This window comes from Podarcis vaucheri (genome assembly GCF_965113315.1).
Source record: "Podarcis vaucheri genome assembly, chromosome: 1".
Lineage (NCBI taxonomy): Eukaryota > Metazoa > Chordata > Lepidosauria > Squamata > Lacertidae > Podarcis > Podarcis vaucheri.
This window is the reverse complement of record NC_138759.1, coordinates 6656727-6678981: the sequence shown is the minus strand read 5'-3', so window position 1 is coordinate 6678981 and position 22255 is coordinate 6656727. Positions and strand designations below refer to the sequence as shown.

Genomic DNA, 22255 nt, shown 5'->3' with positions numbered 1-22255 from the left:
CCCAGGTGGCTAAGAAAGCCCAACAGAGACTCCATCTCCTCAGAGTATTGCGAAAGAACATTGTCAATCAACATTTGATTGTCTCCTTCTACCGGTCCGCAATAGAAAGTGTCCTTTCATACTGCATCATGGTGTGGGACGCTGGTTTGACATCAACAGATAGGAAGCGCCTACAGAGGGTGGTGAACACAGCACAAGATATTATGGGCTGGATGAAATAGCAGAAGATCGTTGCCTCAGGAGAGTGGGGGAAATTCTCAGGGATGATTCACACCCTGGCCAGCACTTTCTTGATCTCCTGCCCTCGGGCAGAAGATATAGAAACCTGATTCGTTGCACCAACAGGGTAAAGAACAGCTTCCATCCTTGGGCTGTTAGGCTGCTGAATGAAAAGATAACAACAGGGCAACTGACTTTTGGGTTTGGTGGGTGTGCGTCAGTAAACGAGGGGAATTAAGACTAAGAGAGCTGAGTGGGGGTGCTCGCGTAATCTCACCGTATACAAGTTGTACAAGTGACAATAAAGTATTTCAAAATTCAAAATTTCTGCGCATGCGTAAAGTGCGATTCAGCATTCCTGCGCATGCGCAAGCACCAAAACCCGGAAGTAACCCATTCCGGTACTTCCGGGTTTTGGCACGTCCATCACCTGAAAATGCGTAACCCGAAGCTTCTGTAACCCGAGGTACCACTGCATGGGGTTACAGCGCTCATCTCGCTTTCAGGCCAAGGGAGCCTGCGTTTGTTCACAGACAGCTTTCCGGGTCATGTGGCCAGCAGGACTAAACTGCTACTGGCGCACAGAGGACTGTGGCAAGTGCCAGAGCACACAGAAACGCTGTTTACCTTCCCACCACAGTGGTACCTATTTATCTACATGCACTGGCGTGCTTTGGAACTGCTAGGTTGGCAGGAGCAGGGACCAAGCAATGGGAGCTCACCCCATCAAGGCGACTCAAGCCCCCAACCTTCTGATCGGCAAGTCCAAGAGGCTCAGTGGTTTAGCCAGTGTTCCCCAACCTTGGGCCTCCACCTGTTTTTGGACTACAACTCCCATCATCCCTCGCTAGCAAGACCAGTGGTCAAGGATGATGGGAATTCTAGTCCAAAAACAGCTGGAGGCCCAAGGTTGGGGAACACTGGTTTAGACCACAGTGTCACCCTGGTTCAGAAAACGGCCACCCCAGTGATCAAAGGGATGGAATGACTCCCCCTCAAGGAAAGGTTGCAGCATTCAGGACCTTTTCACCGCTGTGTTTTGTGTTAAATATATGCTAGATGGTAATTTATGGACCTGATAGGTATCTCAAGTCATTTGTACATGTTGGCCTGCAACCAGTCCATGCAGAATGTAGGCATCCTATATATAGAAATGAGCAAACCAGTGATATTTGAGGGAGCAGGCTAGCAGGCGGGGCCCATGACTTACATCATAGGAGCCCACACAACACCAAACACTGTTGCTGTATGGAGGTATCATGGGAATTGGGGTTGCTTGTGTGTAAACCTCCAGCCGTTCCCAACTGCTTGGGGTGGTTGCGTCTTTCCCCGGCTGAGCAGCCCTTATGCGCTGCTGCTCAATCGCTGGCAGAATCCGTCAGTGGGTGTCTCCTAAATTTCCTCCAGCATAAGAATTCCTTAACGGACAACCTTCGCCTCGCCTCTCTGCGCGGAAGCCTTCTGCGCAGAGTGGGCGTGCCGAGTGGTGGTCCTCCACCCTCCTCACTGACTTCACTGGAAGAGTCTCGGAGCCTCACCTCCGAGATGCTCTCTGCCTCTCCCTTCTTCCTGGTGTCACCTGGACTTCTTTCCCCAGAGGACGTTCTTTCTCTTCCCTTACTCATTCCCTCTCCTGCAGAATCTGGGAGCCTAGCCTCTCCCCTCTGCTCCGATGTCAGTTCCCTGACAGTAGGTTTTAATTTATTTGTTTTTTATCTTAGATTTTGGAAATGTACATCCAGTTGTTGTTTTTTCCTTTACATTTTTTGGGGGGGCCCAAGAGATGGGGGCCGATAAGCTATAGCTTGGTTAGCTTTTCTCCCTCTCTCACATCACTAGAATTTGCAGACCTCCAAATGAAGCCAAATGTGGGAAGATTTAAGAGAGAGAGAAGAAAGTCTATCTCCATGCTTTGCATCATCAAACCTATGGAACTCCCAGACCCTCCAAATGTCCCTATTTTCCAGGGACAGTCCTGGCTTTACCGTTTCTGATTTGATCCCAGAATGTCCCGCTTTCCTTGGGACATTCCTATTTTCATCAGAGAAATGCTGGAGAGTATGGAGTTATCCGACTCCAGAGCCATCTGAAGGCAGCCCTGTATAGGGAAGTTTTTTTAAAAAAAATTATTATTATTAATATGTGGGAAGCCACACATGGGCGGTTGCAACAGTTTAATAAAGATCAGGCTTACTAGCTGCTTTGCTCCTCAATATTCTCTGGTTGGCCTCTGTTATTTTCTCCTACCGACAGAGAACCTACATAAGGACTCTATACGGGCTCTTAGATACCCCATAAGGAAAAGGAAGCAGTATTTTTCTTATAACACCAGTTTGTGGTGTTTTAAAAAATGCATTATTTCAGCAGCAACTTACAGTGCATGAACTGGAAATGAAGCAGGATTTTCACCCTCTTACCCGCCCCTGCCCCCCAAAAAAACAACTTGTGCAAGTGTTATTGAAAGCAAAGGGTCTTTGAGGGTCCCACACACTTTTAGTCCTGAGTACGATATGTGGGTGTTTGCTTTAGAAACCTCCTGAAACAGCAGCTTGTTCTTTTTTCCTTACAGGGGGTGGAGAGAGAAACAGCAGGAGTGTCGCTAAGAGAACCAGAGGCCTGTACTTTTTACAAAAGATTAAGTATAACATTTTCTAAATTACCCAAATGACTTAAAAGCCTACATACCCTTTCTCCCTCTCTCTCTCTCTCTCTCTCTCTCTCTCTCTCTCTTGCCTTCTCTCAATCTTCCCTCCTCTGACTCAAAGGAGCTTGAACAGTATGCATAATGCACAATGAGAAATGAGGACTGCGTAAATGAACTATTTTCCCTCCCCATTCGAAATGTCTAGCTTCAGCAATTAACAAATACAGTGGATGTTCGGGTTGCGAACATGATCCGTGCAGGAGGCACATTCGCAACCTCCAGCGTCCACAACCCACAGCTCCACGTCTGTCTTTGGTCTTCCACATTTGGTCTTCTGCATGCGCAAAGCGCGATTTGGCAGTTCTACGCATGCACGAGCGCCGAAACCCAGAAGTAATCCGTTCCGGTACTTCTGGGTTTCGGCATGTCCGTAACCCGAAAACGCACAACCTGAAGCGTCTGTAACCCGAGGTATGACTGTATTGGAAGATTGTAGTAAGGTAAAAGGACCCCTGACCATTAGGTCCAGTCATGGCCGACTCTGGGGTTGCGGCGCTCATCTCGCTTTACTGGCCGAGGGAGCCAGCGTACAGCTTCCGGGTCATGTGGCCAGCATGACTGAGCCACTTCTGGTGAACCAGAGCAGCTGGTGAACAGAAACACCGTTTACCTTCTCGCCAGAGTGGTACCTATTTGTTTACTTGCACTTTGATGTGCTTTCGAACTGCTAGGTTGGCAGGAGCAGGGACTGAGCAATGGGAGCTCACCCCATCACAGGGATTCGAACCACTGACCTTCTGATCGGCAAGCCCTAGACTCTGTGGTTTAACCCACAGCGCCACCCGCATCCCTTTTATTGGAATATTTTAGTGGTTATTTATTTAACCATAGTTTCCCCAGCTTTTGGGCTAAAGCAGGGGTCAGCAACCTAAGGCCCATGGACCAGAAGCAGCCCGTGGAGGTCGTTTGACCGGCCCACAAGCCGCCCCCGAACCGAGTCGCCCGCTCGTGCACTGCATTAAAGAGGCACAGCTTGGCGCAGGGACCCGCTTCCGCGGCGCTGGAAATTGCGTCTGCACAGACACAGACACCGGAAATCGTGGGCACAAATGATCCTGCCCACAGAGGGATCTCCACGGGTCCGATCCAGCCCAGGCAAGATAAAACTTTCTGATCCCTAGGCTAAAGACTGGCTACACTCCACAGGGAAGCCACTTACAAATCACCCATAGATTGGAGGTGGGGAAAGACAAGGGCACAATTAGCATAGGATTTGCATATGCTAATTCATATGTTCCATCGTTCAGCCCGGACACTGAGATCCAACTCCGAGGGCCTTCTGGCGGTTCCCTCACTGCGAGAATTGAGGTTACAGGGAACCAGACAGAGGGCCTTCTCGGTAGTGGCGCCTGCCCTGTGGAACGCCCTCCCTTCACATGTGAAGGAAATAAGCAGCTATCCTATCTTTAAAAGACATCTGAAAGCAGCCCTGTTCAGGGAAGTTTTTAATATTTAATGCTGTATTGTTTTTAACATTTGATTGGGAGCCGCCCAGAGTGGCTGGGGAAACTCAGCCAGATGGGTGGGGTATAAATAATAATAATAATAATAATAATAATAATAATAATAATAATAATTATTATTATTATTATTATCTGGACATGTTTGCCAAGGTTAAACTAGTGTAATCCCTGTCTACCCCTCCCGTTTTGTGCCATGTCATTGATGTAGCAATGATGAAGCAATGATGTAGCAATACAAACTGTATTCTGCGATATGGTGGGGAAGTTTTAAAAGTCCTTGTCACCCCATCCTCAGGGTGCAAAATTCCTCTTTGAACCTGTTGCACAATAAACTTTGGTCTACAGCTATTTGGTGGCTGGACACCTTCCTTTACTCCGCAGGCACCCGCGGGCTCTGCCCAAAGAGCTGGGTGACTGAGCAGCCTCGCACCTAGATTTTTCCGTAACAGCTTCCACCAAAGCCTTTTGCCTGCACAGTAAAACTGCCCCTCTTCCTGTCTCCTCTTCTACGCAGCCCCCACCCATCCACCCCCGTGTGTGCACCCTGAAATCTGCTTCTGAGGACTGATGGACCCTCGGGAGCAGGGGGGGGCAGAGGGGCGAGAAGAGGGCAAAGTCCCTTTGTACCATTGGGTGTAACGGAAAGACTTGTGTGTTCCTGCTCACAGCTAATGTGCAGTTTGCAGGACCTTGAAACTAGATTTCTTCTTCATGTCTTTATTTATATTCTGCCATTTTTTCCTGGCAAGGACTCCAGGCGGCTTACAGATAAAATGAGAAGAGTTAGAAACTTGGTGGTTTTTTAATCAATCAAAAACAGTGAAACATCAATAGAACTAAAAACTGTAAGTTCTATTAAAAGGTGAAGGTAAAGGGACCCCTGACCATTAGGTCCAGTCGTGGCCGACTCTGGGGTTGTGGTGCTCATCTCGCTTTATTGGCCGAGGGAGCCGGCGTACAGCTTCCGGGTCATGTGGCCAGCATGACTTAGCTGCTTCTGGCGAACCAGAGCAGCACATGGAAACACCGTTTACCTTCCCGCCGGAGTGGTACCTATTTATCTACTTGCACTTTTTGGTGTGCTTTCAAACTGCTAGGTTGGCAGGAGCAGGGACCGAGCAATGGGAACTCACCCCATCGCGGGTATTCGAACTGCCAACCTTCTAATCGGCAAGTCCTAGGCTCTGTGGTTTAACCCACAACACACACCTAATTAACAATAAAAACAACACAGCCCCAGCCCCAAAATCAAAAGCAATCAGTCTGTTGGAATAAGAAAGTCCTCACTTCCTGATGAAATAATTTGCTAGTTTCTTTTTCTAACCAAACAGCCTTTCTGATGCATTTGGGGGTTTTTTCCCCCCTGACGGAGAGTAGATGTCGCAGAGGAGAAAAACAGGATAAAATCACCACATTAAAATGCTGTCCACAACCCGAAGAAACATAAACGTTTTCCGTCCATGCCGAAAAGACAACATCCCACTGAGAAGGTAAGCAAAGCCCTGCTAGATCTGGCAAAGGGGCCATCTGAGGTGGTTTCCTGCTTTCGTGGTGGCCAACCAGTTTGTGATGGCCTGGGACTCGGAACCAGAGGAGTCTCGGTCTGCACCGGATCCTTTGCCTCAGGCATCACCTGAACCAAGTCTGGGGCCTGATCCTGAAGAGTCCCAGTCTGCACAGGTGCCCCTCCGACAAGCACCAGCTGGGCCGAGTCAGGGGCCTGATTCTGCCCTGGCTCCAGATGCAGGGATGACCTCGTTGCCTCCAGCTGGGCCATCACTTGCAACTGTTCCACTACCAGCTGGGTCAGGAGAGGCTGAGGCGGCCTCTGGGTCTAGTAACCCACCGACGTCTCCCGAGCTGCAGAGACTCAGGTCTGAGAGAAGGAGAGACCTGAGTAGTCGCAGGAGGAGTGCTTGCCTTCGGGCGAGACAGGGAGGTGAGTCGCTGAGGATCAGGACTGGCCATTACCCTGACAGAGAGAAAAGGCTGCTAGACCCCGCCCCAGGTTGCGGGAGCAACATTGCTGTATGCCAGATCCTGCCTGAGATCCTGTACCTGTCCTTGCCTGGTTTCCTGCCTCGTGTCCTGCCTTGACCCTGTCGGACTGACTCCTCGCGAAATCCTTGAATTCAGGACCAGACCTGGACAGCGTTTCATGGGTTACCCCCGGGCCCAGCACACAGATGCCTCTTCAGGGAAGCCCAAAAGCATAGAACCACAGAGCTGGAAGGGACCCCATGGGTCATCTAGTCCAACCCCCTTCAATGTAGGAATCTCAACTAAAGCATCCATGACAGGTGGCCATCTAAACTCTGCTTAAACATCTCCAAGGAAGGAGAACCCATAGCCTTCCGTCCCACAGTCAAACAGCTCTTACCATCAGAAGGTTTGTCCTGGTGTTTCATCGGAATCTCCTTTCTTGTAACTTGAGGCCGTTGATTCGGGTCCTACCTTCCGGAGCAGCTTGCTCCAACCTCTATCCCTACAGACCCATTTACATTGACTCGCATTCGGCACTTCCCTGCCAATCCACTCAATTTGGAGAGGGAAGTAATAGTGCCACTGTATTCTGCTCTGGTCAGACCTCACCTGGAGTACTGTGTCCAGTTCTGGGCACCACAATTCAAGAAGGACACTGACAAACTGGAACGTGTCCAGAGGAGGGCAACCAAAATGGTCAAAGGCCTGGAAACAATGCCTTATGAGGAACGGCTAAGGGAGCTGGGCATGTTTAGCCTGGAGAAGAGGAGGTTAAGGGGTGATATGATAGCCATGTTCAAATATATAAAAGGATGTCACATAGAGGAGGGAGAAAGGTGGTTTTCTGCTGCTCCAGAGAAGCGGACACGGAGCAATGGATCCAAACTACAAGAAAGAAGATTCCACCTAAACATTAGGAAGAACTTCCTGACAGTAAGAGCTGTTTGACAGTGGAATTTGCTGCCAAGGAGTGTGGTGGAGTCTCCTACTTTGGAGGTCTTTAAGCAGAGGCTTGACAACCATATGTCAGGAGTGCTCTGATGGTGTTTCCTATTTGGCAGGGGGTTGGACTTGATGGCCCTTGTGGTCTCTTCCAACTCTATGATTCTATGATTCTATGAGAGTTCCTTTTGAACCTCTTTGCCATCCTTTTGTTTTAATGACCCTGGACCATTTAGTAGCATCAGCAAACTTGGCTATCTCACTCCTTGACTCAGACTCTAGATACTTTGTGAAAGAGCTATGAAGTACAGGTCCCAATACTGATCCTTAGGGAATCTCCACCTTCTGCATCCCTCCATTTGGAGAACTATCTGGTTTTTTCCTACTCTCTGCTAACGGCCTTGGTCCAGTATACCTGAAGGAGTGTCTCCATCCCCATCGTTCTACCCGGACACTGAGGTCCAGCACCGAGGGCCTTCTGGCGGTTCCCTCATTGCAAGAAGTGAGGCTACAGGGAACCAGGCAGAGGGCCTTCTCAGTAGTGGCACCCTCCCTGTGGAACGCCCTCCCACCAGATGTCAAAGAGAAAAACAACTACCAGACTTTTAGAAGACATCTAAAGGCAGCCCTATTTAGGGAAGCTTTTAATGTTTGATGTTTGACTGTATTTTAATATTTTGTTGGAAGCCGCCCAGAGTGGCTGGGGAAACCCAGCCAGATGGACAGGGTATAAACACAGTGGTACCTCGGGTTACCTACACTTCAGGTTACATATGCTTCAGGTTACAGACTCCGCTAAACCCAGAAATAGTACCTCGGGTTAAGAACTTTGCTTCAGGATGAGAACAGAAATCGTGCTCCGGCGGTGTGGCGGCAGCAGGAGGCCCCATTAGCTAAAGTGGTGCTTCAGGTTAAGAACAGTTTCAGGTTAAGAACGGACCTCCGGAACGAATTAAGTACTTAACCCGAGGTACCACTGTAATAAATTATTATTATTATTATTATTATTATTATTATTAATTAACCAATTCCGGATCCATAAGAAGACCCCTTCCTCTTATTCAAGGATTGTGAAGCTTTTGAGCACAGGAAACTGCTTAGCAGAAGAACATCAGAAATTGATTCACACCAAGTCAAACCATTGGTCCATGCTCTAGAACTGACAGATTTCCCCTACCTCCCAGAATGACAGGCTGAGAGAAAAGATTAGCGTGTCACACAGGAATGGAGAAGCTGACATTTTCAATGCGACAAATTGGGACGTAGACTTCCCAGATCTCCCGGCTCAAAGCAGACGCTTTTTATTTGTGTTTGTTCTGCGAGATTATTGTTTGCTCCTTGCGACCTCTTCTCTGCCATTTCAATATGTAACCTGAAATCGGACTTGCGGTATCTAAAAACAGGATGCTAGCTGGTGCCAAAAGACCTTTCAGATTATTCATTGCTCATTTCTCCGTGATGGATCTTTGGATAAAGCACTCTGGCAGGTCTGTAAATCTTGACAGCATTACAGAAAGGTGCAGGTTCAAGGGGGTGTCTAGGCCTCCAAAAACCTTCTCACAAAAGCCTACGAAGAAAACAAATGCCTCTGAGCAGGGACAGAAACTCAGATATTTAAGCTATAATTGCCTAATGGCACCTTGAACCTACGTTGTGGTCGCCACAATGCAATATATGGGCCCCTTTTTTTCTTTTTTTAAAAGATATTTATTATTTATTATTTATTATTTATTTATTTATTAAAGTTTCACAAATTATATAATCAAACACAACAATACAAACAAACACAAACAAGAAAAAACAAGTATAATTTCAAATCCTTATTTTCTTAAAACTTACTTCACCGACCTCCTCATACCTCCCCTTTCTGCATTCCAATTTCAAATATTTAGTTCAGCAAATCCTCACCCTTAATTTTATCTAATTGTTAACCTTTCTTTTTTTTAACTTAATCTTTACAGCTGTAATCCACTTACTTTCTAAAGCCGCATCATTTTAACACTCATTAATTTTACAATGTTTATTAAGATAGTTCTTAAATTTCTTCCAATCTTCTTCCGCCGTCTCTTCTCCCTGGTCTCGGATTCTGCCAGTCATTTCTGCCAATCCCATATAGTCTATCACCTTCATCTGCCACTCTTCCAAGGTGGGTAGATCTTGTGTCTTCCAATACTTTGCGATGAGTATTCTTGCTGCTGTTGTAGCATACATAAAGAATGTTCTGTCTTTCTTCGGCACCAATTGGCCGACCATGCCCAGGAGAAAGTCCTCTGGTTTCTTAAGGAAGGTATATTTAAATACCTTTTTCATTTCATTATATATCATTTCCCAGAAAGCCTTAATCTTTGGGCATGTCCACCAAAGGTGAAAAAAGTAACTTCAGTTTCTTTACATTTCCAACATTTATTATCAGACAAGTGGTAAATTTTTGCAAGCTTGACTGGGGTAATGTACCACCTATAGATCATTTTCATAATTGTCAGGGGTTCAGGAGCAGAGGCACAGGAAAGGGAGGAAACAGAGAGCGAGGGGGAGGAATCCGAAGGAAATATGAGCGATGACAACGACCCGAGATCTCCGAGTCTTTCCAGTGAATCGGAAGATTCTCAGAAAGGAGCGCCAGTGGTCAGAGCAAGGGGGGGCCTAGGGGGACACCCCAGGAAGAAGGGACCAGAGGGGGCTCAGAGAGCAGCAGTTGGAAATCGGGGCCAGCTTCCCCAACAGAGCGCAGTAGGGAGGAAGGGTCCCAGGTATCGGGATCCGGCAGCTCGCCGCAGGAGGGAGGGCATGAGTCAGGATTGGCCACACCTCCATCGGGGAGCGAGGAAACGGTCAAGAGGAAGGTGGAAGGTTGGGCGCGCGCGCCAAGTTCAAATGCACCGGAAGGCGGCACAGTAAGCAGCCCGGATAGGGAGCCAGGTCCTAAAGCTCGCCGCAAGGAGGGAGAAGGGTCCGGGGGGTCAGCGTCAGAAGAGTCCAGGAAGGAAGAGACCACGGGGGGCAGAGGGACCCAGAGAAGGAAGGAAAGGCGGAAGAGGTGGAGTAAGGCTAGGGTATTAAGTTGGTGTACAGGAGGCGGAGACTCAGACGGAGCTTCGCCGGTCTAGCTTCTAAGACGTAGAGCTGCACGCTGCGGCTTGAAAATGGAAACTGTAACTCAATAAAGACTTTTATACAGAGTTGCCGGCTAGCGTGGTCCTCTGTGAGCTGGGATCTGGAAGCAGCTCTGACAATAATATTTTCCTTTAAGGCATTACATGCCGTAAATTTTATACCGGTGGTCCACAACTGTTCCCAGTCAGCAAACATAATGTTATGACCAATGTCCTGTGCCCACTTAATCATAGCTGATTTAACTGTTTCATCTTGTGTATTCCATTTCAACAGCAAGTTATACATTCTTGACAAGTTCTGGGCCCCTTTTCTTGCAATGGAATTTATTATTATTATAATTTATTCTTATTCTTATCCATTTCATTTCTATACTGCTTTATGTTTTAAAGAGGGGGGCTTCAAAACGGTTTGCAACACATTATACATTAAACAGATTCCAGCTTCTAGGGAAATAGTTCAGATCTTTCTCTAAGTGACATTTGGCTCTCCCTATATTTATTTACCTGCTTAATTTATAGAGCCGTCCCATAGCAGAAGTACTCTAGGAAGACAGTGTGGTGTAGTGGTCAGAGCGCCAAACTAGGATTTGGAAGATGAGTGTTCAAAACCCCACTTAGTCATGAAGCTCGCTGGGTGACCTCGGAGTCAAGTCGCAGCCTCGTAACCTACCTCGCAGGGTCGTTGCAGGGACTAACGGAGAAGCGGGGGTGAACCATGCACTCCTTGGAGGAAAAGGTGCCATGAATCAGCTAATCTGCTGACCTGCTTAAGAAAGCTGGAGGGGCCAGCTAGGTGGAGACGTCAGTCACCATCCTAGCATCCAGAGATCTCCAGGTGGTCGCCATTGGACCCATGCCAGTCACAAAACGCACCTGGCTAATTTCTAACGCTGTTGAGAGATGTTTCTAGGAACCTAAAGAAGTTTAGGTTTTAGGTTTTAGGACGCGGGTGGCGCTGTGGGTTAAACCACAGAGCCTAGGACTTGCCGATCAGAAGGTCAGCGGTTCGAATCCCCGCGACGGGGTGAGCTCCCGTTGCTCGGTCCCTGCTCCTGCCCACCTAGCAGTTCGAAAGCACGTCAAAGTGCAAGTAGATAAATAGGTACCACTCTGGCAGGAAGGTAAACAGCGTTTCTGTGCACTGCTCCAGTTTGCCAGAAGCGGCTTAGTCATCCTGGCCACATGACCCGGAAGCTGTACGCCGGCTCCCTCGGCCAATAAAGCGAGATGAGCGCCGCAACCCCAGAGTCGGCCACGACTGGACCTAATGGTCAGGGGTCCCTTTACCTTTTAAAAGAAGTTTAGCGACAGACAAACAAAAATCCTGGTGGTGGGCAGGTAACCGGAGGGGAGGGCCACAGAGAGAGGGAGGTTCTGCCCATTTCTGAACGCTGCTCATTGCACGACAGAAGCATTGTGCTCCTTTTGTGCACATCCGTTCTGAAGAATTATCCTCTCTCTTTGCCTCAAGTATCCTCTTCAAAAGCTCACAGCTGGCAGGAGACAAATCAGCGAAGGCCGTCAGACGCGCCCTACAAACAATTGTCTTACATAATCGTCTTTGCCAGTTTGCTGCAATAAGAGCACAGTTGTTTGATGCCAGATTCTCTTTACTTTCATCACGAGCAAAAGGCTTAGGAGGGAGTATCGTGCTTCGTCCTTCTTTTAATTTACTGCTAGCTGCATTGCTCATTTGGAAAGTGGATTTCAGCATCCCCCTCTCTCTCCCCTTCTTTCTAGACACCCGCTTTCTGAAAATTAGGGACGCGGGAACTGGTCTTTTTGCAGTTCCCCAGTCCCCAAGCAACAGGGAAGCCACCGTTCCCCCGTCTCCCGACCTATAGATACACAGCTTCCCTGTCCCCAAAAACCTATGGATTATCTTTTGCATTCCCCAGTGTCTGAATTTTCGCCTCGGACATTCCTTAAATCACTGCCTTTTAAAAGTGTCTTGTCCACAGCCACCTCAGGCCATGCCAAATAGAGAAATTATACCAAAAACAATAAAAACCGTGATGGGTCATTTCCCATCCATGTATAAACATGAATCACTTCTGCTTAGGGCGAGAAGGTTGTCTTACAGCTTAAAGAAACAAAGAGTTTCTAATTGAAACCGTCCAACGCAGAAATGTTCTATTCCAGCAAGGGTGGCTCGCTTGTGGCTCGGCTTTTTAAAGCGAAATTTCTTTCGCCGGAGAAGTGCTCCGTTAAGGCAGTCACTGCCTCTCAGCCAAACTTGCCTCACAGGGTTGTTGTGTGGGAGGTGGAGAACCACAGGTGATAATTTGAGCTCCTTGGAGAAAAAGGTAGGATATAAATGCAAAGAAACAAAGAATCTTCTTTACAGCTACAGCTTTTCCGGAACAGAGAATATGTGTTGTTATTCCTCAGGCCAGACGATGCTAGACTACAACTCCCATTGAAGGAATGGGTTTCCCAAACTCCAAAACCTGACTGGGCAGTCAGTTTGAAATGGGACCCAAAATCGGCATTTTTCCTGCTCCAAGGGAGCATTTCTAAAATGTTTTAACTTGAGCTCTTGAGCCAAAACCCAGCTGTATAAACAAGTGCTCAAAGCTCTCTCCCTTATCCGTCCGTGACGGCAATGAATGGCCTTGTCCATTCCAAAGTAGAGCAGGGATGGCACAGCTGGGTCTTACATCCTGACCACAAAGACCACAGACCTTGTCAGGTCTGACAAGAGACCCAGGAACGGCGCCAGGAGTGCTCTTAGAGTTGGTGACCTCTTGCTCCAAGATAAGAGTTTAGGAACAGGAAGAGGAATACCCTTTTATGGTTAAGAGTGCCAGAGCAGGAACATCTGTGATGTCAACCTGCGTGTATAAGCTGACGTGGCTGGATTCCTGGGGAAGGGGGGAGAGGGTGTCTGGAGGATATATATACTGCATGTATCTCTCATTTCTTTGGACTTGCTGTGGACTGACCACACAAGTGCCTTCTGCTATCCGGACAGCAGAATAAACTCTTTCTCTGAATCAACCTCGGTGTCATTTGACTTCCTTCCTCCCTCCCGGGAGCAACGCAGACCCAATCAGTAAAGTCTAAGAAGGCTACACCATCATCCTTCACTATTGGACATGCTGGCTGGAGCTGATGGGCGTTGGAGTCCAAAAACACCTGCAAGGCCAGTGACTTTCCAACTCTCCTCTAGACAAGGTACAGTAAAGGGTCTTTTGCCTTAACACCCTACAGGAGTCTGGCTGGACATGGCTGGCAACCAAGTCCTAGACTCAATAGGCCTCTGAGCATGCACAGTGTGTTTTTCTTCTATACCCCTGAGCCGCTGCATCGTCACACTATTGTTAGACCTGCCCCGGCGATTAATCGATTTGACTGATTGCTTATATTTCTATGCTGTGATTCAAATGATTCCCAAAGCGGCCGACAAACAATAAATAATAGCAACTTGGTGGCACAATAACAGAACATCAGAGATACAGCATAAATCACAGTGAAGAATCAACAGGCCGTCAGTGAAACAGTTAGAGAACACAGTTTGCAAAGAGACAACTACAAAATAGGCGAAACGTCACAATTGAAGCAAGAGTCGTTTTATATGATTAAAAGGTAAAGGTAAAGGTACCCCTGCCCAAACGGGCCAGTCTTGACAGACTCTGGGGTTTGTGCGCCCATCTCACTCAAGAGGCCGGGGGCCAGCGCTGTCCGGAGACACTTCCGGGTCACGTGGCCAGCGTGACAAAGCTGCATCTGGCGAGCCAGCGCAGCACACGGAACGCTGTTTACCTTCCCGCTGGTAAGCGGTACCTATTTATCTACTTGCACTCGGGGGTGCTTTCGAACTGCTAGGTTGGCAGGCGCTGGGACCGAGCAGCGGGAGCGCACCCCGCCACGGGGATTCGAACCGCCGACCTTTCGATCGGCAAGCCCTAGGCGCTGAGGCTTTTACCCACAGCGCCATCCGCGTCCCTTTATATGATTAACGAATCAATAGAACACCTGAAATCTATAAAACAAAATAAACAACATTAACAAAACAGCAGCCAAAAATGAATGAAGCTGTGTTAAGTTCATACACTGTCCACACACACACACACACACACACACACACACAAACACACACCCCATGACTCTGCCAGAGATGCAGTGCTTACTGAGCCATATTGAAGGAATGGGTTTCCCAAACCCAAAACTGACTGTGCAGGCAGTTTGAAACAGGCACCAAAATCCCTATTTTTCCTTAGCTAAAATCCATTAACTTGAGCTCTGAGTCAATGTATAAACAAAAACCCGGCTGCATAAACAAGTGCTCAGAGCCCTCTCCTTTATCAGTTCGTGACGGCAAGGATGACCTTGGCTGTTTCAGTGGAGTAGGGATGACATGTCTAGGTCTTATCTTACGTCCTGACGCACAGACCTAGTCCGGGAACAGCGCCAGAGTGTGTTCTTGGAGTTGGTGACCTCTTGCTCCAAGATAAGAGTAGGAACAGGAATACCCTTTTATGGTCAGAAGTACAGGAAGGAATACCCTTTTATGGTTAAGAGTGCCGGAGCAGGAACATCTGTGATGTCAACCTGCGTGTATAGGCTGATGTGGCTGGATTCCTGGGGAAGGAGGGAGAGGGTGCCTGGAGGATATATATACTGCATGAAACTTCTCATTTCTTTGGGCTTGCTGTGGACTGACCACACAGGTGCCTTTCTGCTGTTCTGGAGAGCAGAAATAAAAAGCTCTTTCTCTGAACCAACCCTCGGTGTCATTTGACTTCCTTCCTCCTGTCCAGGAGCAACGCAGACCCAATCGGTGAACTCCAATAAGGCTACAATATGGATACCCTGCCCGCCCCATAGAGAGAAGAGATTCAAGGGAGAGATCCCATGGCTGCCCCTCAAGGCTCTTGGTTAAGGAAATGAGCTGTCAGCTTTGCATGCAGCGGGTCCTGGGTTCAAATGTCAGCAGTTAGGGCTGGAAACGCTCCCCATCTGAAACCCTGGAGAGCTTCTGCCAGTCAGAGCAGACAATACTGAACTAGATGGACCAAGGGTCTGCGTAAGGGGCTTTCCTATGATGTCACAGTGCAAGCAGGCTGACATCTGGCAGTGAGAATCAGGAGGAGAAACAGGATCCGTCCCAAGTTGCTATACATTCGAGGGCACATCTAGCTTAAGCCTGCGACGCCTCTGCCCTCAGCCTGTTACCAGCTGGTGGCTGCCCTTTCCTCACAGACAGTTGGGTTACCACATTCCTTAGCAAGGGGTAGAAGCATCCCAGTCGCCCATCTGCCCACCATTTATAAGGCCAGCCATTAAGGGCCATCGGCCTATTATTTGGTTCCCATGGCAACCCATCACCTCTAATTTACCAAGCAAGGGAATATGCCAGGCCAGATCCGTTGAGGAAGATTCTCTTTCTCTTTTCCAGAATCTTTCTCTTTCTCTCTTCCGGAATCCAGAGAGCCACCAACTTGGAACGGGACCCCGGGAGGACATTTAGTCCAACCCCCACAAATACGCGCAACCTTTTGACATTATAACACAGTGACGAATAAAGGGTAGTTAAGAACATGTGAAGAGACAGCTGCCCACATCCACGCGATACAATTGCAAGACGTTTTAAGCTTCCCCCTCTCCGAGGAATCCTGGGAATTGTAGTTCGCCATGCCCGGCAGAGGTACAATTGGCAGCATCCAATTGAACTAAGGTTCCCAGGATGATTCAGGGGAAACCATGGGCTGTAAAGGTGATACGAGACCTGTTCAGGAGCCATATCCAACTCCCACCCACATATATTGGGGGGGGGGGGCTCAGCTCTGCTCAAACGTGCCAGGTCTCAAATGCTGGATCTTTGGATAAAGCACTCTGGCAGGTCTGTAAATCTTGACAGCGTTACAGAAAGGTGCAGGTTCAAGGGGGTGTCTGGGCCTCCAAAAACCTTCTCACAAAAGCCTACGAAGAAAACAAATGCCTCTGAGCAGTGACAGAAACTCAGATATTTAAGCTATAATTGCCTAATGGCACCTTGAACCTAGGTTGTGGTCGCCACAATGCAATATATGGGCCCCTTTTTTTCTTTTTTTAAAAGATATTTATTAAAGTTTCACAAATTATATAATCAAACACAACAATACAAACAAACACAAACAAGAAAAAACAAGTATAATTTCAAATCCTTATTTTCTTAAAACTTACTTCACCGACCTCCTCATACCTCCCCTTTCTGCATTCCAATTTCAAATATTTAGTTCAGCAAATCCTCACCCTTAATTTTATCTAATTGTTAACCTTTTTTTTAACTTAATCTTTACAGCTGTAATCCACTTACTTTCTAAAGCCGCATCATTTTAACACTCATTAATTTTACAATGTTTATTAAGATAGTTCTTAAATTTCTTCCAATCTTCTTCCGCCGTCTCTTTTCCCTGGTCTCGGATTCTGCCAGTCATTTCTGCCAATCCCATATAGTCTATCCCCAGATGGATAACACTCACGCCCACACCCTGCTCAGAGCTTGCGAGAGCCAGTGTGGTGTAGTGGTTAAGAGCAGTGGACTTGTAATCTGGTGAACTGGGTTCGCTTCCCCGCTCCTCCACATGCAGCTGCTGGGTGACCTTGGGCCAGTCACACTTCTCTGAAGTCTCTCAGCCCCTCTCACCTCACAGAGTGTTTGTTGTGGGGGAGGAAGGGAAAGGAGAATGTTAGCCGCTTTGAGACTCCTTAAAGGGAGTGAAAGGCGGGATATCAAATCCAAACTCTTCTTCTTCTTCTTGCAATAATGAGAAGTCACTTCCCCAAGACTTCCCCCAGACCCCATGCAAAATAATAATAATAATAATAATAATAATAATAATAATAATAATACCCCGCCCTTCCCGGTTCAGAAAACCAGGTTCAGGGCAGCTAACAACAAATTTTAAACACTTAATAAATGCTACAAAAAAAACCAACATAAAATACGGTATAAAACATGAATAACAATAAAATCAAAAATCAATTTAGGGGGGAAATCCATCCAATAAACATTAGATGATCACCCGGGCTAGTTGGCTAAATTAGTCCTATTTGAGCCAGCGTGGAGACCAGGAGAGAATTAGCTGTGGGATCCCAGAGCGGGTAATCTTCATAAAAATGGGAGGGGGAGGAAAGGAAGGGGAATAAAAGATCAGGCTAAGTTCAAATTGAAAGCCAGGTGGAATAGCTCTGTCTTACAGGCGGAAGGAAGTTAAATCCTGCAGGGCCCTGGTCTCCTGGGACAGAGCATTCCACCAGGTTGGAGCCATCACTGAGAAGGCCCTGGCCCTGGTGGAGAATAGTCTGAGTTCCTCAGGGCCCGGGACCTCTAAACCATGGACCTTAAGGTCCTCTGTGGGGCAGACCAGGAGAGGTGGTCCCGTAAATACGAGGGCCCTAAGCCAAAAGAAGACAACACAGATAACTCCAAGGTAATGCAGTGCCCGGCTACCTGGAAGCAGCTGCAGGATCAGGCCCACCGAGTCTAGGATCCTCTTCTCACAGTGGCCAACCAGATGCAGGATCCAAGCCCAAGAGCAACTCTCTCCTCCTGCGGTTTCCAGCAACTGGTACCCAAAAGCATCACTGTCTCCAACTGAGGAGGGAGAGATGAGTCGCCAGGACTCAAAGCCATCTGCAGACCTCTTGGCCACCAGAGACGAATGGCAGGTTTAAGTTGGTGGATTATGCCGAAATGGTAAAAATTACCGGAAGAATCAGAAATCAGGGAAACCAACATTTTAATATCTTTAAAAGCAAAGACATCACCTTGCCAACAAAGGTCCGTTATAGTTAAAGCCAAGGTTTTCCCAGTAGTGATGTATGGAAGTGAGAGCTGGACCATCAAGAAGGCTGATCACCGAAGAATTGATGCTTTTGAATTATGGTGCTGGAGGAGACTCTTGAGAGTCCCATGGACTGCAAGAAGATCAAACCTCTCCATTCTGAAGGAAATCAGCCCTGAGTGCTCACTGGAAGGACGGATCCTGAAGCTGAGGCTCCAATATTTTGGCCACCTCATGAGAAGAGAAGACTCCCTGGAAAAGACCCTGATGCTGGGAAAGATGGAGGGCACAAGGAGAAAGGGATGACAGAGGACGAGATGGTTGGACAGTGTTCTCGAAGCTACTAGCATGAGTCTGACCAAACTGCGGGATGCAGTGGAAGACAGGAGTGCCTGGCGTGCTCTGGTCCAGGGGATCATGAAGAGTCGGACACAACTAAACGACTAAACAACAACAATAACAATACCAAATCAGGAAGAAGGAGCATGTTTTGCATTACTTCCTAGCTGCAACGATATCATCGGCAGGAAGAGCTTGGCTGAAGAAATCCAGTCCCCCCAGATTGGATTATTTAACCGTTCCTCTTCTGCGCTCCTTGGGACACGGATGGCACTGTGGGTTAAACCACAGAGCCTAGGACTTGCCGATCAGAATGTCAGCGGTTCAAATCCCCGCTTTGGGGTGAGCTCCCATTGCTCAGTCCCTGCTCCTGCCAACCTAGCAGTTCAAAAGTACGTCAAAGTGCAAGTAGATAACTAGGTACCGCTCCGGCAGGAAGGTAAACGGCGTTTCCGTGCACTGCTCTGGTTCGCCAGAAGCGGCTTAGTCCTGCTGGCCACATGACCCGGAAGCTGTATGCCAGCTCCCTCGGCCAGTAAAGCGAGATGAGCGCCACAACCCGAGTCGGCCACGACTGGACCTAATGGTCAGGGGTCCCTTTACCTTTACCTTCTGCACTCCTTAGGAACAGAGGGCACCGGCTTATACTTCCTGAGTCAGACCACTGGTCCATCTAGCTCCATATTGTCTACACGGGCTGGCAGCAGCTCTCTGCCATTTCAGGCAGGCATCTCCTTGAGGCCTACAAGGAGACACTGGGGATTGAACCTGTGATTGTAGATGCTCTACCACTGAATGCTTGAGATTCATGTACTGCAAGAGGTTGAACTAGATGACCCTCAGGGTCCCTAATCATAGAATCTATGATTCTATGATTGCACAATTAAGGACTCCAGTTGTGAAAAATTCCAGCACCCCCCTCCTTTTTAAAAAATGAATCACTGCCCAAGTGTTTTGGGAAGCCTGGTCCAAAACTAGTAGTTCCTCGGGTTATATACGCTTCAGGTTACATACTCTTCAGGTTACATAGTCTTCAGGTTACATACGCTTCAGGTTACAGACTCTGCTAACCCAGAAATAGTACCTTGGGTTAAGAACTTTGCTTTAGGAAGAGAACAGAAATTGGTCTCCGTCGGCGCGGCAGCAGCAGGAGGCCCCATTAGCTAAAGTGGTGCTTCAGGTTAAGAACAGTTTCAGGTTAAGTACGGACCTCCGGAATGAATTAAGTACTTAACCCAAGGTACCACTGTAATGGAAACATCCAATATTTTACGATGCTATTCCCAGGACACCACAAACCGTAGCAGTCTTTCTGCTCACTTTCACCACTGCCATGGTTGCACGTGTGATTTAAGAACTTCAGGTTGCACAGCCACCCTTAAAATGCCTTTTAAACCCCCATAATGTGCCATTTCATGCTTTCTGCCAGAATTGCAAAAAAGAAGAAGCAGCGAAAAGCCAAAGAACTACATCTGAATTTCCACTACAGTGAATTAAGACAGAGAAGCCAAGACAAATTAGACAAATGAACGTTCATCTTATCGTTCCAATGGCAAAGCGCTGGCATGTGGTTTTCTTAGCAGAGACAAAATCCTTTCCATTCTGCACAAAACAAGCCGCACTCCTCACTGCAGGTAGATGAAAGGTTATAAAAGTTGCCCGTAAAAACTTGAATATTGGCCTCCTCTCAGGATCATGTTGAGCTCTAATAAATGCCAGTGGTCCCTTTCTGGACTGCTAATCAAAGCGGTGACAGATCTCCAGTAGATTCAGATGATAAAAGATAATGCTGCTAATGTTTATTTGTAGGTGGCAAATTATTATTGCTGTTATTCCACCAAACAATAATAATAATCACAGGGCCTGTTATTAATACACCAGCTTAGGCACTTTTGGCTTTCTACTAAGGAGGTTTATACATGTTAAAACAAATAAAAATCTTGAAACTTTTCCAGGAAAGTTGCACCGCTGCAGAATGTGGAATCGCGGTGTGTTTTTTCCAAATAGCTTGGCCGTAATCCAAGACCGTCTTCACAATGCAATTCTGCACATATCTGCTTAGCTGCAATGGGGCTTACTCCCAGGTAAGCAGACAAAAGACTGCAGGCTTAAATATGCTAAAATCAGTGCAAAGGACGGGGCTTTCAGAGCACTTTCTACCTCTGAATTTCACCATCCCAAACACCAGCCATGGCTGGGGCAAAAACCTTTTCAAAATCCCTCTAGGCTGATAACCTGTCGGCGGATCATGTGGCAGTGAGTCCCACAAGCTCATTATGTGCAAAGAAGTGCCCCCCCCGTTTGTCCACACTTCAAGCACCTCTGTCCTGTCCGCCACCCCTCAGGAGTCCCTCCACAGCCGCAATCTGTGCCTCCTGCTTCACAGGGTCGACCTCCCCGCACGATTACTGCAGCCCCATCCCGCGGGCAGCCCGTTCCCACGTGCCCCTCGACACTTGATGCGGCAAGTCCTCAAGAGCTGCTAGCCAGCAGCAGCAGCAGCAAACCTCTCTTTCACACGTGCACACACACACACACACACACACACTGCAGGCTCCTTCGTGCTTTTACGCACACATACACCCCAAATACAACCTTTAAAAAAAACAAAACCTGTGCACAATTTTGCAACAACCACCCTCCACAGCGCATCACAAAGCAGCTTAAAATGCAAAAGGGGTCTGGAGAGGGCACCCCCCCCAGCAAGGAAGACACAGACCAGCCGCCCCCCCCCCGTTTCCCCTCTCCACCGCCCCCTCCATCGCACTTTCTCTTCCACCCCTCCCACTTTCCAGCTGCAAAAGGAGTGAGGGGGGGAGCATGTAAACGTAAGAGATGGAGGAATCCTGGCTTGTTCTCTCCCCCCCCGCACCCCCCCCACAAGGAGTCACTTACTTACTTCTCTGCAGTTCCCCCCCCCCCCGGAGAAACAGACCCGTCAAAAAAATAATAATTCGAAATACCCCCCCTTCCAAGATCCTTTGCCCCCCCCTCCCCGGATCGCGGCGCTCGCGCTCACTTTTCTGGCTGGAATAGCCCGGGTAGTATCCATAGTAGCCGGTGATGCGCAGGATCCGGTCCTCGATGGTGGCCACCCCGTTGGGCGCCGCCTTGACGTCCATGCAGAGCGGCTGCGGGGGCAGCTCGGCCGGGGACAGCGGCGGCGGAGCCAGCCCGGGACGGCGCAGGGGGGAGCCGGGGGGGCGGCGGAGGCGGACACGACCCGGGGGCGCCGCGATCCGTCTGCGCTCGGGGATGCCTGCGCTGCTGCTGCTGCTGCTGCTGCGATCGCTGCTTCTCCACCGTGCAAAGAGCGGCTCCTCCGCATGATCGCAGAGGCTGCAGCCTCTCTCTCTTCTCCCCCCCCCTTCCACTTCTCCCTCCCCTCCCTCCCTCCCTCTCGCCAGCTGAGCCAACCTCCTCCTCCGTCCAAATGCGCCCCCCCCCAATACGCACCCACGCCGGCCACCTAGAAGTTTTTGCGCACTTTCCCCCAGGGCTATCCAATCCCCCTCCCTATTCCTGCTCCTTTTTTGGGGCGGGGGGACACAGCCACAACGCAACTGCAAAGCACCGGCAGCGAGCAAAAGTTTGGTAGGATGGGGGGGGGGAGAGGGATTGGGGGGGGGTGGACCAGGCGTGTTGTGGGTCGTGTTTTGCCTCCTCGTTGAAGACCCGTTAAAAGCATCAGGAGAGCCAAGTTTATGGTAAGGGGGGCGG

General features: G+C 48.5%; 1 protein-coding gene across 1 annotated transcript in view; it reads right to left on the bottom strand.

Moving 5' to 3' along the window:
• Positions 1–21701, bottom strand: part of SLC35F4 (solute carrier family 35 member F4) — a 159654-nt gene extending 137953 nt beyond the window's left edge. The window contains exon 1 of the mRNA XM_082218834.1: positions 21555–21701. Coding sequence (XP_082074960.1) covers positions 21555–21657 — 103 coding nt within the window. The 5' untranslated portion in view covers positions 21658–21701. The remainder of the gene's footprint in view (positions 1–21554) is intronic.
• Between the last annotated feature and the right edge of the window lie 554 nt (positions 21702–22255).